General features: G+C 46.0%; 1 protein-coding gene across 1 annotated transcript; it reads left to right on the top strand.

The window, feature by feature from the left end:
• Positions 1-13,131: 13,131 nt before the first annotated feature.
• LOC131228204 (basic blue protein-like) lies at positions 13,132-15,327 on the top strand. Its single transcript, XM_058224083.1, has 2 exons — positions 13,132-13,323; positions 15,113-15,327. Exons 1-2 carry the CDS (start codon positions 13,149-13,151, stop codon positions 15,310-15,312), a joined length of 375 nt encoding a protein of 124 aa, XP_058080066.1. The 5' UTR covers positions 13,132-13,148; the 3' UTR covers positions 15,313-15,327.
• Positions 15,328-17,959: the final 2,632 nt, after the last annotated feature.

Genomic DNA, 17,959 nt, shown 5'->3' with positions numbered 1-17,959 from the left:
TGGTCGCACGAGGATATGCCGGGCATCTCTCCCAACGTCATTGTCCATAGGTTGAACGTGGATCCAGATGACAAACCAGTAAAACAAAAGAGAAGAGCATTCAATGCTGAGAGGTACACAGCCATAGCCAATGAAGTCTCTAAGCTCGTCAGTGTCGGCTTCATCGAGGAATCACATTATCCAGAATGGATTGTCAACGTGGTCCTGGTGAAGAAATAAAGTGGGAAGTGGCGGGTCTGTGTAACCACTCAGACCTGAACAAGGCTTGTCCTAAGGATAGCTTCCCCTTGTCTCGGATCAACCAGTTGGTGGACAGTACGGCTAGACACAAGCGACTCTCCTTCCTCGATGCCTATTCATGGTACAATCAGATCCCAATGCATCCCCCAGATAGGAAAAAGACTACCTTTGTCACCGACAAAGGACTCTATTATTACAGGGTCATGCCTTTTAGTCTGAAGAACGTTGGGGTAATATACCAAAGATTTGTGAACCAGAAGTTTGCCAACCAAATTGGTTGAACCATGAAAGTTTACGTCGATGGCATGCTCATCAAAAGCGTCAAAGCATCTGACCACCTTGTGGACCTCGGGGCGACATTTTCGATCCTCCGGGAGTATCACATGAAGCTGAACCCAGCCAAGTGTGTCTTCAAAGTCGGCTTGGACAAGTTCCTTGGGTTTGAGGTCAACTAGAGAGGTATCGAGGTGAATTCCGAGAAGATCAAGGTGCTGCTTGATATGAGCTCGCCTCGAACAACGAAGGAGATCCAGTGTCTGATAGGCCAAGTAACAGCGCTCGATTGGTTTATCTCTAGAGCAACAGACAAGTGTCTTCCCTTTTTCCAGCAACTGAAAGGTCATAAGACAGCCGAGTGGACCACTAAATACGAGTAAATGTTCCAACAGCTGAAGCAATACCTGGGTTTGCCTCCCTTATTGTCGAAGCCAGAAGAGGGCGAGCCCCAACTCTCGTACATGGCGGTCTCTACCTCGGCCGTCAGTTCTACACTCATCAGGGAAGTAAGAGGCAAGCAGTATCCTATCTACTACGCAAGCAAAGCAATGGTATTCGCCGAGACTAGGTACCCAGACATGGAGAAACTAGCACTCAGCTTGGTCTTCTCATCATGGAGGTTGTGCTCATACTTCCACGCATACACCATCATTGTCCTGACTGACCCTCCCCCCCTCAGGCAAGTCCTTCAGAAGCCGGACGTCTTAGGATGGCTGACGAAATGGGCAATAGAAATCAGGGAGTTTGACATCCAATATCGTCCGAGGACTGCAATCAAGGGCCAAGATGTGGCTAACTTCATAGCCAAGTTTACCATCTCGAGTGCCGATATCAAAGCAGAAGCAGCTCTTGCGACCCTGCCTGTTCCCTTGCCTATTAAGGATATGGAGTCGAAGCAGAGGTGGGTCCTTCATGTTGACAAGTAATCCAATGCCAAGCACGTCGGGGCAGGAGTTGTCCTAGTCGTACCTAATTCTACGATTATACCGTATGCCATTAGGCTCGGTTTCAGAGCTTCTAACAATGAAGCAAAGTACGAGGCCCTGTTGGCAGGACTTAGATTGGCAACCAGTCTGGGGTTCAGTCCCTTAAAGTGTGGTGTGATTCTCAACTTGTGGTAAATCATATCTCCACCGAGTATGAAGCTAAGGAAACTAGGATGGTGGCCTATCTGGCTGAGGCCAGGAAGCTGATAGAAAGGTTATGGAGCTGCATCATCAATTAGATTCCGAGGGCAGAGAATTCTTAGGCTGACGCCCTCGTAAAGTTAGCCACAGCTAAGGAAAGAATGATTCCTCAGATTATCCCTGTGGAATTCATGGAGAGCCGACCGAACGGATCAAGAAGTAGTCAACTCGGTGGAAACTACCCCAAGTTGGATGGACTCAATTTATGACTACCTTGTATCTGATGACGTCCCCCAGGATAGATTGGAGGCCCGACGCCTGAAGATCAAGTTGCCCGATACATTATCATGGACGGGGTTTTATACAAGAAGAGGCACTCACAGCCTTACCTTAGATGCCTCCAACCTGAGGAAGCGGACTATGTGATACGTGAGATCCACAAAGGCATTTGCGGAAACCACTCCAGTGGCTGAGCCTTGGCTTTAAAGATACTCCGCTAGGGGTATTTCTGGGCGACCATTCGAGAGGATTCAAAAGATTATGTCCAGAGGTGCGACAAGTGTCAAAGGTTCGCGGCTATACCGAGGCAGCCCGCAGAAGAAATGACCCCCATGAGTGGGTCGTGGTCGTTCGCTCAGTGGGGCATCGACATCATCGGACCTCTGCCCACAGGGAAAGGATAGGTGAAGTTTGCTATTGTCGTAGTCGATTACTTCACTTGAATTTTGCTATTATCGCGGTCGATTACTTCACTAAATGTGCCAAGGCCGAGCTCGTGGCCAAGATCACCGAATAGAAAGTGATTGACTTTGTCTGGAAAAATTTCATCTATCGGTTCGGAATCCCACGCGCCATTGTTTCTGACAATGACAAGTAGTTCGATAATGACAAGTTTCAAAGTATATACGGGGGGCTCGGCATCTCAAACGCTTATTCCTCACCTCGGCATCCACATTTCAACTGACAGGTGGAAGCCGTGAACAAAGTCATCAAACACCATCTTAAGACGAAGTTGGAGAAAGTGAAAGGTAACTGGGTAGAGGAGCTCCCATTCGTCCTTTGGGCCTACAAGACTACAGCTCAGTCATCTACTGGGGAGACCCTCTTTTCGCTGTCCTATGGCTCAGAAGCGATCATCCCAGTTGAGATCAGCCTCCCAACGGCTCGGGTCAGAAACTACCAACAGGATCAGAATGTAGACCAGATCACAACAAACCTCGACTTGCTTGAGGAAGCTAGAGATGTCGCCAAACTCCGAGTCGCTGTTAGGCATCATTAAGTGGCACGATTCTACAATTCAAGGGTCAAGACAAGACAGTTCCGACCAGGGGACTTAGTCCTCAGTCGCATCTTCCAAAATACAGCAAAGTCGGGGGCGGGGACGCTTGGGCCCAATTGGGAAGGGCCTTACCGTGTGGTCAAATCGACCCAGCCAAGTTCCTACCACTTGGAGGACCTCGAGGGACGTCAGCTCCCTCACCCCTAGAATGTCGAGCACTTGAAGATCTACTACCTGTGAAAATCTATTGGCCATAAAAGGCCCTCAATAAATGTACTGCTCAGAACAACAAGCCTGTTAAGGCCTTTAATAAAAGTTCACTCTTTCCTACATCATCTACTTATGGGATTTATCTCGATTTATCTACAAATGGAAAAAGTTACTTCTTATAAGCAAAGGCTAACTTAACGGACCGATCCCTTAAAGAAGGGGTTGGAACATTAAACGCACAAAAATCTATATAGGGATCCCCTCATACGTAGGGGAAAAGCCCGAAGATGACTCGATTCCCTGAAAAAGGGGTCGGCTCATTACACAACGATAGATCTGCAAAAACAACTAAGGAGCGCTCAATTCATGGGGGGTAGACCTTTAAAGGGGTCGGTCCTTAAAAAAAATATCAAAGAATCATCACAACAATCAATATATAGGAATATGCCTTCTCTCAAGGGTCACTCATTCATAAAAAAAGTTGTCATCAAAAAATTATCCATGTTGTAAAAAAAGTCTCATTCCCTCCGAGTAGAGGTACTAGCCACTGAACTAGGGGGCTAAGTGTCAGGGGCGGCTTTGGCGACAAGAGGGGCATTCTCAAGCTTGTCTGCCGCAACCGGATCAGCATCCTCAGGCTCATCTGTCGTGACCGGTTTAGCATCCTCAGCCTCATTTGCAGTAAGAGCATCGAGGTCGATGGTTGGATGAAGTTTTTGGACCTCAACGAGCAAGCATCAAAGCCGGTGTTAAAGCCAAAGTAGTACAGTTTGTCCAGCTCCTTAGCCCTCTCAGTTGACTCCTTATATACTGCCATTGTTGCGACAACCTGTGAAGCTGCTCGGGCCTCGAGTTCACCTCGCAGCCTTTCTCGGTCAGCAATAGCCATGGCCTCGAGAACAGCCTGCTGCTGAACCAACCCCTTGGTAGCTTGATGCCTCACCATCTCGAGGTCTTTCTCTAATCGTGAAGCATCACCCTCTGTATCCTCGACAGAGACCTCTAGACACTTGGCAGCCTCCCATAGGCATATGACTTCGGTTTTAGCTACGTCCAAGCAAGTTTAGAGTTGTTTAACCTCGCCCAGGAGAGCTAACTCCCTTGCTTGACCCTCTATAGCAACCCTTCTCAGTTCCTCTCGCTCCGTAGCAGAAGCCTACAACATTTTCTCGAGCTCGGCCCTCCATGCCTCTTATTCTACCTTTTCCACTACAAACTTGGCCCGGTCCGCTTCAAGTCATTCTATCTCCTTCAACCTCTCCTTCACCTCTACCATCATTGGCAGTGACTCATAACAGACCGCTGCATAATCATTCATGAAGTTGACGTGGCGATGGGAGAGCGTGTTGGCTATATTCACCTCTGGTACATGCTTAGCCGCCCGTGGGTTCAGCAAAGCCACATGATAACCGGGGGATAGAGTCTCTAGAATGGGCTCAGAAGTTCCTCCGCCCCACTGGCCGCGGAAGCCTAGACAGTAGCCTTAGGCATGGTGGTATAACTGACAAGGGCATCGGTTCGGTCGATTAAGAGCTTGGCCTCGGCAGTGGGGGTGAGCTACGGATCATGCAGGGACAGTCTTCCTGACCACCTCTCTCTACCCCGGCAGCTGAAGGTGGAACCTCAGGGGTCGACTCCTCTACAGACGATGTCCAGATGGTGATAAGCTCGACTCTGATAGGGCCTCGGGGGTTCGTGCTTCGAGGGCAGGGGCCGGGGCAGCGATGGGAATGGCTTCAGTTGGGGCTGTGACAAGCACGGCTTCGACTAAGGCCATGGCTACAGATGGAACAGCCTCGGCCTCAGAAGTCTTCCTCTTCTTCGGTGTCACCTTCGTCCTCGATTTGGAGGAGAGGACAACGTCCATCGGAAGGCGCGTCACGAGTGGCCTTCTCCTCTTCAAGCCACCTGCCTCCATTCCTACTCAAAAAAGGGAAACCAACCAAATAAAATCTACTGAATGACTGAATGTTAATAAACCAATCTCCGAAGGTCCTTACCCTGCTTACCCAGATCAAAGAGAGTGGGCTAAATTCTACAGAAGCCAGATGGCACCAAGTTCTCCAAGCTGATGAGTTCAAACCAGACACACTTATTCTCAGGGAGCACTCTGACTCGGTCGACCTGCCGCTTTTGAAAAACAGAGAGGTAAGGGGCCCCTTTCGATTGAGCTACAAACAGAAGAAAAGTATGAATTAAAACATAGAAGGATGGATCGAGCATGCAGTGTGACTAAAAGAAGTGCCCGACCTGGGTTAGCGAACTTGGTGGGGACTAGAACACGCAGTCTGTCCAATTCAGAGGCAAGGGTCTCCCATTCCCCCGAGGCCCAGAACCACTTCTCCTTCCAATCATTGTTGGAAGTAGGAAGTTGGGTCATCAGACCCGGGATGCATGGAGGCCTAGCCGAGAAGTACCACCAGGCCTATCTTGAACTATTAAATTTGGTCATGTATAAAAATAGGAACTCATCTGGCGTCAGCCTCTGATTCCCAGCCCGATGACAAAGGATAAAGGCGGAGGCGAGGATCCTCCAGGAGTTCGAAACCAGCTGCCCTGGAGCGATTCTCAGTTGCGCAGTCAACTTGCGCAAGAATGGATGGATGGGGAATTGGAGCCCGCATTGGAGGGTACAGATGAAGATAACAATCTCTCCCTCAGCTAGAGAGACCTCTTGGTCTGTGGGGGCAGGGGCTCGAATGTGCACCGAGTCAGGAATTTAATAGTCTTCACGGAGCTGGGCCATATGGGACTCGACTAGGATCGAGCCCCCAAGGACTAACGGTTTCGACCTGCCACCCGAAGGGCCTACCTTCGACTGGCCCGCGGGATCTCTGAAAGCCCTCTTCGGCCTCTTGCCTCGACTTTTAGCCCTCTGACTCGCAATTCTTTGGGCCGAGACCGAAGTGTTAAGGGGTACTGCCTCAAAAGGGCCTTCAGACTCTCTAGGTCACGAGGCGGTAGTCTCTGGTTCGGAGTCTGAACCAGCTCCTCGAACTTCTTCCATTTCGTCAGAGTTGCTCGACATGATGTAAGGACAAAAGCTTAAGTGATGGAAGACTCACAGCGTTACAGGCGATTTCCTCCGGCAGAAGCTTTTCGAACTCCGATGACTTCCTCTAAGTAGAATCTCTTCTCCGATGGTTGGAAGCCCTTTATCGGTTCCAACGCCGTGACTTGCGCGCCGACAGGTAAGAAGATGCCGATCGGCGTTTATTCCGAAAACTACACGCGTTGCGGATTTCGAGAGAATCTCTACAATTAGTCCCATCAATCAACCATTAAAGCATCCCATACCTCAAGTACATCAACCCATCTCCACCTTTTACAAAAGTCCACCATTCTTTCCACCTCACCACTCCTCTTTTCCAAATTTCAACAACAACCATACACCTTTTCACAAATTTCAACCCAAACCATCCCCCATCACTCCATCACCCATCTCTTTCTCTCTCTCTCTCTCTCTCTCTCTCTCTCCCTTTACAACTATCTCTCTTATTCATTTTTTTAAAAATCCAATCCAAGAGAGAGCACCATACGTATGAGACCCTCTCCCATTCTCTCCCAAGTTTCAAGTGTGGCCCATCTCCTACCCCTTGATCTCTCATCTCAACCATCCATTTCTCATCTTCCACCATCAAAGAGGAGCTCAAGGAACTAAGGAAGCCAAGGGAGCAAGAAGATCAAGTGGTGGGTGCCTTGATAGGGTAGATTTTCATATTTATAAGATGGGCCAAGTGAGGCCAACCGATCAATGGTTTGGATCTCACATTGGACCCTAAGATGTGGCCGATGGCCCACTTGGATCATCATGATCATTCCATGATGGGGCCATTCTCCATGGACCCCATCATGATGTTTATTTTCTTGTATGTTTAGGGTCATCTAGGTTAATTTGGTGGAGAAGGGATCTCCACCGTTGGATTTAATTTTTAATGGGCCACATAAAATGGGACCCACTTGATGTATGATTTGGTGCAAGGGAGGGCCCATAGTGCCGGGGTCCCTCCATCACACGGTCTCACTCTCTATCTCTCTCCCTTTTTATTTTTAATTGTTTTATTTTTATTTTTATTTTTATTTTTTTATGTTAATGAGGTTATGTGGCCCACTTGAATGGACCCCACCATAGGGCATGTATTCCATCCAACTCACCTACGAGTGGGGCCCACCTTGTGTGTAGTATACACACCATCCTCCATGAGGTGGCCCACATAAGCCAGGCCCACCTCTAGTGTATTTGCAGCGCTGGACGTTTGCTGGAAAAGAAACACAAATGCAAGCTTTTTCCCTAAGCTTGGAATGGTCCACTCATGTAGGCCCCACCTTGATGCATGTATTAAATCCACACCATCCATTCCCTTCCTAAGCTCTTTTTAGCCGTTGACCTGAAAGATGGGATCCATCAGACTTTCAGGCGGGCCATACCGTAGCAAATGATGGTCTTTACCATTAAAACTTTCCCTATTGGTTTTATGCATCGAAACAGGTCCAATATTGGGCTCGTTTAACTTGTCTAGGGCCATGGAAGGCCATTGGATGGAGTGGATGGCTTGGATATGGACCCCACCAAAACCCATCAAAAAAAAATAAAAAAAAAAAGGCGGCGTCTTGTCATGCGCGGCTCAGCGCATGCGGCGGCGCCGCGCTGCCACCAGTGGAGTGGGCCCCACTTGATGTTTATATGTCATCTAACGTTCATGTGGCCACTTCATGGGCCCATCTCAAATCCTCAAGTCGTGGCCCCCTACAGGGATTACTTACCTTTGAAACCCTTTTTGGGGTCCACAGAAGTTTTGGATCGGGGTGAAATTTATTTTCACCCTTCATCTAGGCCTACCTTATCAACGGTCCGGATGGGATATAAACATTATAGTGGGCCCCACATGGAGCCCACATTGATGTATGTGTTTCATTCCCACCGTCGGCCTGGACGGTGGACGTGGAGCCCACTGTGATGATTGTGTGGGCCCACTGTGATGAGTGTGTGGGCTCACTGTGATGTGTGCGTGTGTGTGTGTGTGTTTCTATATATATATATATATATATATATATATATATATATATATATATATATATAATATTATATTTCATATAATATTATATGTATTATGTATATATATATTATATACTATATATATATATTATATACTATATTATATGTATATTTTTTTAGGCCCGTGGTTGAGGCCCACCTTGATATATAGGTAAGGCCCACCTCAGTACTTATGGCCCATGATTGAGGCCCACTTTGATGTATTATGGGCCCATGGGTCAAGGCCCATTTGAGGTATTAAGGGCCCATGGTTTAAGGCCCATTAAGACATATTGGGGCCTATGGGTTGAGGCCCATTTGATGTACATTTGGGGCCCATTGGTGTGGCCCATTTGATACACATAAGGCCCATAAGATTAGGCCCATTTGATACGTTCTAAAGCCCACGGTTTATAGTCCATTGCAATGCACATAAGGCCCATTGGTGCGGCCTGATGTGGCCCACTTGATGAATACAAGGCCCATATGATATGGCCCATTTGACGTATTTAAGGCCCAATGGGACGTGCCTAAGGTCCATTGCAATGTACGATCCCAGCATGACTTATGTAATGATGTTTACGTCGGGCTATGCCTTGGGAGCAATGGTGGTTTGACGTCCACATTGCAAGTATAGTGTGGTTAAATGTCCGCATTATGACATTCCCTAAGGCCCATTGTTAGGCTCGTGCGTGTTATGTGTAGGCCGTCTAGGCCCACCTTCGTTATGTACATCATCCATCCTATATAGCATGTTTAATTTCATGATTCATGATCATATGCATCATACGTATGCTTGATATGAGAAATGACTGATCATAGCATATGCCTTTGGGCGAACTGTTTATGGGATAGGAGGTGTTGCCCTACATGAGCGCACGATACGCGCAGGATTCCTATCTGGGATAGTGTGATTCATGCATTTACATTGTGTGATATTGTGTGTACGCCCTAGCGACATCGGGGCCATAGCCTCACAGACGCATCGTGGTTGGCGGGATTGGATACCGGAAATCGTTCTACATGGGGTGCGATAGATATCCCTGGTGAAAGTCCCTAAACCCTTATGGTACCAGGAGGTTGCTCCAACGTCTGCAGAGTGGGTGCATGAGCGCCGAGTGCCGATTACGAGAAGGCTTTCCACCATGTCGTGGTCGGTTGGAAGGGGTGCGGCCTTACCCGCCCGAGAGTAGGGGCAATGCTAGGAGTTCGACCGGCTCGAGGAATGGGTCCGCTATTGACGAGCCGAGCCCGATATTGGCGGCGGATAGTGAGGTCTTTTCCACTCACCTTATTGCGCGCGATGGGGCGGCAATCGGCTTGGAGTGTACTAGACCCCAGTGATATTCCCGATTTGAGCCGTATTGACATGTGGACTTAGATGAGGATTTGTATGCTTGACTTGCATTTTGCATTGCATGGCCTTGGTATGGCCGACATCATTCTTTGCACCGCATGGCCTTGGTACGGCTAATGGGATTCTTAGCATTCATCAGCATGTTCCGCATTACTCTGATACTGCATGACTACATTATCACCTTGAGCATACACTTTCACCACCCTCTAAGCTTTCTATAAGCTTATGCACGACCGTTGCGTGCAGGTGACGTTGGATCGCAGCAGCGCTGAGGCTTGGACGCGTGGCTGATCTTCTTTTGGAGTTTTGGTCTATCTTCATTGTATTTCCCATTATGCTCATTATACTTGTAAAATTTTTTTATAGTGGAAATGTGATGGAGTTTTTGGTTGTTGTTTGTAGGTTATGCATTTGGTTATGCTTATTAGAAATCAAACTAACGTTGAAAATCCTCTTCGTAGCATCCCAAGATCGGAACCTGACGAATGGGCGTTGGGAGCCGAGAATGGGGTACTACGAAGGCTGTCGGCGCCGGATTCGACGATCAGGAATTTTGTGAGCCCGGTTTCCGAGTTTGGGACATGATGTAAGGACAAAAGCTTAAGTGATGGAAGACTCACAGCGTTACAGGCGATTTCCTCCGGCAGAAGCTTTTCGAACTCCGATGACTTCCTCTAAGTAGAATCTCTTCTCCGATGGTTGGAAGCCCTTTATTTAGTGATGAAAATAATTTTTATGGCAGAGGGCGATTCGGAAGGAAAGAATAGAGAAAATAAGAAGTGAGAGCACAAGAAGTGTGAGAGTGAGACTGGGAGGAATTTATATAACCGCCTCATTACTTGGTGCCATCATTGAAAACAGCCGTTCCCGAAGCCGATGCGACTCGGCATTGGGGCCAAGGGACACGTGGAAGAGATCTATATGTCCGAACCCATGCTTCGATGTTGGAGTCTTCTCGGCATTTAATGCCATTAATGATGCAAACAAATCCTCGTCCCTCCGCATACATGTAGCGCTGTCTCCTTCACTCCGCCGATCGAGAATTGTAACCGTCACCACGCGCTGTTCTCCAAAGGGTTAGAAGCCGAAGGGTTGTGGTCGCCATACAACACATGAGATCTGAGGCGTATGTATCACATTTATTGCGCCCCGATTATTCCAATCGTCATTATGAGCAGAGGCGTGGGGAAGTCATTTTATTTCCCCAGGCGTTTACTCTCTAAGTCCAGACTCGTACTAAGATAATAGGGGGCTTCTGTTATGGAAAAATCTGAACAAAGATAATCGGGGTCGGCCTGAGCTACCCGAACCAGTTATTAAGGCCTCGGGAGGAGGATACAACGTCAAGTAAGGGCCGACCCCTAAGTAACAACTGTAGGCTAGTTGAGACAAGCTCTCCACTAATGAATCACGACTCGGAACTAGAGTCTCGATTGGCTGATCCGAACCCTTGTCCTCATTTGAAGAAGAATGGTTGAGCTGAGCTCCGATCTTCATCCTCAGCTTCATTCTATGAACTCCGACCTTGGTGATCTACCAACAAACTCCGACTAGTAGTACTCGGTCTTAGGTCTACACAATCCGAGGCTGAGCCTGGGTGCAGATACTCCGTATGCCAAGACTGAGGCCAAGCCTGGGTGTGGACACTCCGTATGCCGAAACTAAGGCCGAGTCCTGGTGAGGATACTCCGTGTGTCGAGAGCCTAGAGACTAACCTAAATGCGGACATGACCTAAGATCTTGCCCAAGGATACGCGCCCTTAAGACACGACACGCCGCATGACCTAAAGATTACGGATAATATCTCCACGATTGCAACATCTTTCTAATTGAGCAAATCGTGCCGAGATTAGCGGACGTACATCATTCAACCCCTAGGTATAAATCTAAGGGACTCTATTGTTACAGGTATGCAATCTCACACCCTCTTTCTACATTCGACTTAGACCCAGATTCCCTAGCCTGACTTAGACATCGGAGGGTCCCCCGGCTAAGCCAGGGTCTCCTTTGCTCATCCTTTTGTGTAGGACCAGGGTTCATTGAAGGTTCGTGACATTGAGTGAAGGGTGGTCCAGATTTTGACCTCAACAAGCTTGATCCCAAAAATAAAAGGGATATGAATATCAGGTGGACCACACCACAGGAAAACAATAGTGATGGGATATCCACCATTAAAATCCTCCTAAGGCCCACTGTACTGTTTATTTGACATCCAATCTGTTGATTAGGTCATGCAGACATAGATGAAGGGAAAAAACAATGATCAGCTTGATCCAAAACTTTTACAGCCCCCAAAAAAGTTTTTAATGGTCGACTTTCATTCAACACTGTTTCCTGTAATGTGGTCCACTTGAAATTGGGATATACCTCATTTTTGGTCTAATATCATAAAATGATAGAGAAAAACAGATGGACTGCATGGATGAAACACACATCATGGTGGGGCCCACAGTGCACCGACCATCAGCCATTGGCTGCTGACAGGGGGAGTAGCGGCTTGAAAATCTTGCTTATCTGGCAACAACTCCCAACTTATCATATTAGAAGTACATTAGCTGTGCTTGCACATGGAATCCAAGGAAATTTGGTAGGATTAAATAAACGGGAGCGGACTGTGTCCTTCCCCGCGTGGACGGAATCAGTCTAGTAGGGGCTTTGTGAGGCCCACCGAGATGTAATGGTTTCATCCTCGCCGTTCATCCATTTTCCCAGATGATTTAAGGGTAAAAAACCAAAGCTGAGGCAGATCTATCTCTCAAGTGGACCACAAAGTAGATTCGACGCCCACCATTAAAAACTTATCGGGGGCAACAGAAGTTTCGGATCAAGATGACATTTATGTTTTCCCTTCATCCAGGTTTTCGTGACCTTACGAACAGATTCGATGGAAAATAAACATCACGGTGGCCCCTAGGAAGGTTTAAACGGTGGGCATCATTATAACCACTTCTTCCTGTGGTGTGGACCACTTGATTCTTAGATCTGCCTCAGTTTTGTGTTTATTCCCTAAAATGATCTGGAAAAATGGATGAACGGAATGGATATAAGCCATATATCACGGAAGCCCCACAGAGCCCCTGCTCAATCCATTCGGACGCAATCGGTTTCCTTAATAAACTTGGGCCGGTGACGTTTGATGCATCAACGGCGTAGCTTAAACCTACGTGAGCCCGGGACAACCGTTCTCTCTCTCCCCTTTCTAAGTTGGGGTATCCTACGGTGATAGTTCTTTGCCATCTTCTAAATGATGGTGTCTCATCCACCGTACATGTATCACGTATGGATGCCAATCACACCAGCATGGACGTAGCATAGCTAGAATCACACTGATCGGACCATATTAATAATATGGCCTTGCAACTAAATTTGGTTTATGACCATTCGACATCGACCAGGTGGGGTGGCTAGGATTGTCCAATCGCTGTTAGTTTCGTCAGAGGTCCCTCTAATTTGGACCGTCTGGATTGGTTTGCACGCACTACGGTAGATGAGCCCCTACCATTTAGAAATTGGTGGTGAACTATCTTCCAAAGCCCCGTTCTTCTATAAAACATCACTCAATAAGCTCAATGGCTTGCATCTCATGCTTTCTGTGTTTCTTGTTTTCGTTTGCGAGAACTCAAAATGGCTAGAGCTGCTGCTGCTGCTGGGACTATTGTTGGAGTTGTGTTCCTTTGCCTGATGATGAATATTGAGATAGCTAGTGCAGCCACATATACAGTAGGAGATGATGCTGGCTGGAGCTATGATGTGTCCCCATGGCCCTTGGGCAAGAACTTCAAGGTTGGAGATGTTCTGGGTATGTGATCTTCGTCCTTGTTTATGTGCATGTTTGTCCACTGATCATTTCCTCTGTTCCACTTTTGTAGGACATCCATACCGTGAAAATGGTTGGCCCCACCCCGAGGATCATTAATCTCTAAAATGAGGCTGACCCACTCACTATGTGGGTCGTACTTGTATGTTGAGTCAGATGGTTCGCTGTCCATTGATTCCAATGGTGTAGCACTGAACCCCATTCGATTAGTGGATTCGCCGGCCTTTATTTTGCCCGGTGATCTTCTATATTGGGCCTACGGTTTTCATAGCAGGGATGTAAAACAAAATGGCCTGTGGAGTGTCCACTGCTTTCATGGCACGGATGTCTTAACACGTTAAGGCGACATGACCGCCATCATCCCAATCACAACCATTTGGAGTGGAAGTACTCTGCTAGAGCCATGGTACTGTTTTGGCCACCCCCTGTCTCTATGTGCCAATGTGCATGCATGTGAAACATAGGATCTTTTGATCATCTCCGGTCCATGGTCTAGATGCCATGGCACAAAAATCCGGTGGGCTGTAGCGTGTGAAACAAATGGAGGGACAAAATAACGGATTGGAAACATTGTTCACAAGCCTGAAAACTGTACTGTACTCGATGTTCAGCCGTGTAAGGTTGACTAGACCTGACTCGAATTAATATATAATTTATTTAAATTAAAAATATCAAGAATATATAGCGATGTTTAAAGTAGTTAAAGTTTGTAAGATAGAACTTAAACAAACAAGAAGTCAGTCCCTTGTTGGTTAGGGACGTTGCTTTACTTGATTGATGGTGGGGGAGAGAAAAGAATCAAATTGATATTTAATTAATCTAAATTAAAAAGAATATATATATATATATATATATATATGAAAATGGTACGCTTCCCATGAGGTCGAGTTGCATGGCCCCACTGTGATGTGTTTCGAACATCCCATTCCATGGTGGGCCATGGGCTGGCCTTAAAAATCAAGTCAATCCATGACTTGGGTGGGCCACACCACATACAATAGTTGAGAGGGGTTACTCTCCCATTAAAACATTCATAATTATTTATTGGGCCTACTGAGATGTGGTTCACAAATCCAGCCCATCCATTGTGTGTGCCTCACTTGGATGAGGGTTTTAGGCATGTCTTCACATGGTTTTAGATGGTATGGCCCACCTGAATTCTGTATACGGTTGATATTTGAGATATCCCATAACCTAAAGGGGACCCATTAATAAGTACTTGAACAACAATGAGTAAAAATCATATGTACAAAATGGGAACCCAAATGTTTCACAAGTGTGCCAAGCATACATTTTTGAACAACAATGAGTAGAAACTGCATGTACAAAATGGGAGCCTAAACGTTCAACAAGTGTGCAGGCATATATTCAGTTGGCCTACATGTATGTATCCATTATTCTTTTTTTCTCTTTCCAAAATTTAAGAAGGCTATTATAACAGTTATAATATCATTTAGCTATTATGAGAACTGATAGGGACAAATATTATTGAATCTTTATATCATAGGTGTTGCCACTGTGACCATCTCAATCAATGTCCAAATGACCATTAAAATGTGTTCAATGCCATGGGTGTGTTTGGATGTACAAGTGAATTGAATTGAATATTCAGTTTAACACTATTACAATTTGGAGCCCTCTTTCTAAGGGAACCTCAATTAGATTATTTCCACCATACTTTTAGACTAATAATTGTAATTATATTTAATTTAAAAGTGCACCATTTTATTAGTTCTCTCTTAAAACATTTTTTTGTTTTGTTTTTTGGCAGTTTTCAACTACAAGCCATGGCAACACAACGTTGTGGTGGTAAACCAAGCCGGCTTTGACAACTGCTCGGTGCCACCAGGGTCAAAAACCTACGATACAGGTGCAGATAGCATCCCCGTCGTGAAGGGTTACAATTTTTTCATCAGCAGTATGGGAAATGATTGTCACCTCGGATTGGCAATGACTCTTTATGCAGATTAAATGGTTTACAATATGTTTTTTGTATTGGCTAGTAGATATTGGCCAAACGAAGGACGTCAGAACTTTTTCATGTCTCTTTTAGAGTATATGTATTGAATAAATGAAACATCTCAAAATGACAATCTATGGCATGACAATTTATATATTTTTATTTATGAATTTTTATGACATGAAGAATTGTAGAAAATATATCCTTTGGTTGGTCCAATATCAATGGGGCGCTGATAACGAGGTTGGTCAGTTTGCTCCTGGTGTTCTGGCTGGGGTTGCAACTGGGTTGGGTTGGTACGAGGCTTGATCAACCTAGCTCGATCTGGGCTGATTCTATAGTTCCGTTGGTTTCGACCTATGATGAGTTTTTAGGCCTGATATTTAGTCATTCTAGGCCCCCACAGTGCTGTTTCGTTTGGGCTTATGGTAGTATGTCAGATGGGTCCAAGCTCATTAAAGGCCTGACCCAAATGCAAGTCCATTCTGTAATGGGATTTGATATTGTCCATGTCACACATGACACGTGTGAGACAGAAATATATCAGTGTACTTTGGATGATAGAAACATGAATGCAATGACTACATTAATTTGCAATGAATTTCCCCAATGGTTTCTATTATGGGTGAAAATGGACTCATTAAGTCAACCATAATGAGAGAAAACAAAAGGCATAGGTAAAGAAGGTTAGATAAGAGCTCGGCCCAGCTAATTGAGCATGTGCTCCACGATTAGCTTGAGCATTAACCACTATGATTGGGTTTGAATCTAGTTAATGTCTTGCTATTGCGGCCAATGAATGTCTGTAAGTATCAACCCGACTTACCTTGAAGCTAGGCCCGTCCACGATCGACAGTCCAGCTAATAGATAATTCAGCTTGGTCTATAGGACTTCAACCAATTCAACCTGAAGGTCGACCTCGACTGTATATTACAATCTCCTCAGAAGCTGTGTCACGCCCCAAACTCGGAAACCGGGCTCACAGAATTTTCGATCGCCGAATTCGGTGCCGACAGCGTCCGTAGTACTCCATTCTCGGCTCCCGGTACCCATACACCAGGTTTGGATTCTGGGATCATACAATGAGGATTTCAAACATGATTTTGATTCGCAATAAGCATAACTCACGAACAATAACCACAAGAACACCATCACAAAATCCACTATGATAAAAAACTTTCAAGTATAATGTGTATAAAGGGAAATACAAGATAATAATAATAGAAACTCCTGAAGCTCGACTGCACGCTCTAAATACAGCGAAGTTACGGCTGTATCCTGGTGTCACCTGCACGCATCAATCGTGTATAAGCTTATAGAAGGCTTAGAGGGTGGTGTAAGTGTGTGTGTAATATGAACATACTCAGAATGCAATATCAGAGTAATGCGGAATCATGCCGATAAGTGCATGAATGCAATCAGCCATACCAAGGCTGTGCGGTGAAAGATATGAATGCTATCGGTCATACAAAGACCATGCGATGCGAGATGCAACTCAAGCATGTCAATCCTCATCGAAATCCACATATCAATGCAACTCATCACTAGAGCATCAAATATTAGTATAGTTCTTATTCTGGATAATCACCGGGGTCTAATACACTTTATGCCAGCTTGCCGCCCCTATTCGAACGCACAACTGGGTGAGTGGAAGAGACCTCACTATCCACCTGTCAATATCGAGCCCGGCTCGTCGATAGCGGACCTATTCCTCAAGCTGGTTAAACTTAACATAGAAATTGCCCCCTCGCTCAGGCGGGTATGGTCACACCCCTTTCCAACCGACCACAACGCAATAGGAGACACAGCCTCCTAGTATTCGGCCTTTGTGTGCTCATGTATCCACTCGGTCTCGATGTTGGAGTCATCTTCTGGTACCATCGGGTTTAGAGATTCTCACCCAGGGACATCTATGACACTTCGATTTAGAAACGGTATTTTTAGTATCTAATCCGGCCATCCACGATGTGTCTGTGGAGGCTATGGCCCTGATGTTGATTGAGCATACAGTAATCACAACCACATAAATGCAAAGTGCATGAGTCACGCAGTCCAATCATTCATCACTCCTGCGCATACCATGCGCTCCTGTGGGATAACTCTGCCCATCAGGGAGTCTCATAAACCACCTCCACTATGGCATTTGTAATGGCCAATCACATCACATAACCAACATATAGATGATGCGTATGGGCATGTATCATAATGCTATGCTGTTATAAACTTAGAATCGGCAACGGTAGCCGACATCGACAGTCAGCACTGATAATCAACCCTGACGCAAGGCGGGGTCCATAGATGGACGGCCGATGATGGATCAATTAAAATTAATGGGGCCCAAGCATTTATGTTAACCATTAAAGAATGATGAGAATGGGCCAAACAAGGTCTAACGGAAGGTCACAATATGGACGTCCAACCATCATTGCCCATTAATGTAGACCTTTAACCAACAATGCTCTTAAGAAATGACGTTCATAGGGCCAATCGTATAATGGGCCCACGGCCTCATACAAGGGTTTAATATACATCATCAAGGGCCTTACTTATGGGGCATATACGCATCACATTGAGCCTCACTCATGGGTCAATATATATAACATCGGGTCATATCAAATGGGCCGAATCAAATGGGTCGAGTTGAATGGGCTAAGTCA

The sequence above is a fragment of the Magnolia sinica genome, chromosome 15 (assembly GCF_029962835.1).
Source record: "Magnolia sinica isolate HGM2019 chromosome 15, MsV1, whole genome shotgun sequence".
NCBI lineage: Eukaryota > Viridiplantae > Streptophyta > Magnoliopsida > Magnoliales > Magnoliaceae > Magnolia > Magnolia sinica.
The sequence above is the reverse complement of the archived record's forward strand: the minus strand, read 5'-3'. Positions and strand labels throughout refer to the sequence as shown.

Coding starts and splice junctions, on each gene's coding strand:
- LOC131228204 (XM_058224083.1), top strand. CDS start 13,149: ATGGCTAGAGCTGCTGCTGCTGCTGGGACTATTGTTGGAGTTGTGTTC. Junction 13,324..15,112: donor CAAGGTTGGAGATGTTCTGG/GTATGTGATCTT, acceptor GTTTTTTGGCAG/TTTTCAACTACAAGCCATGG.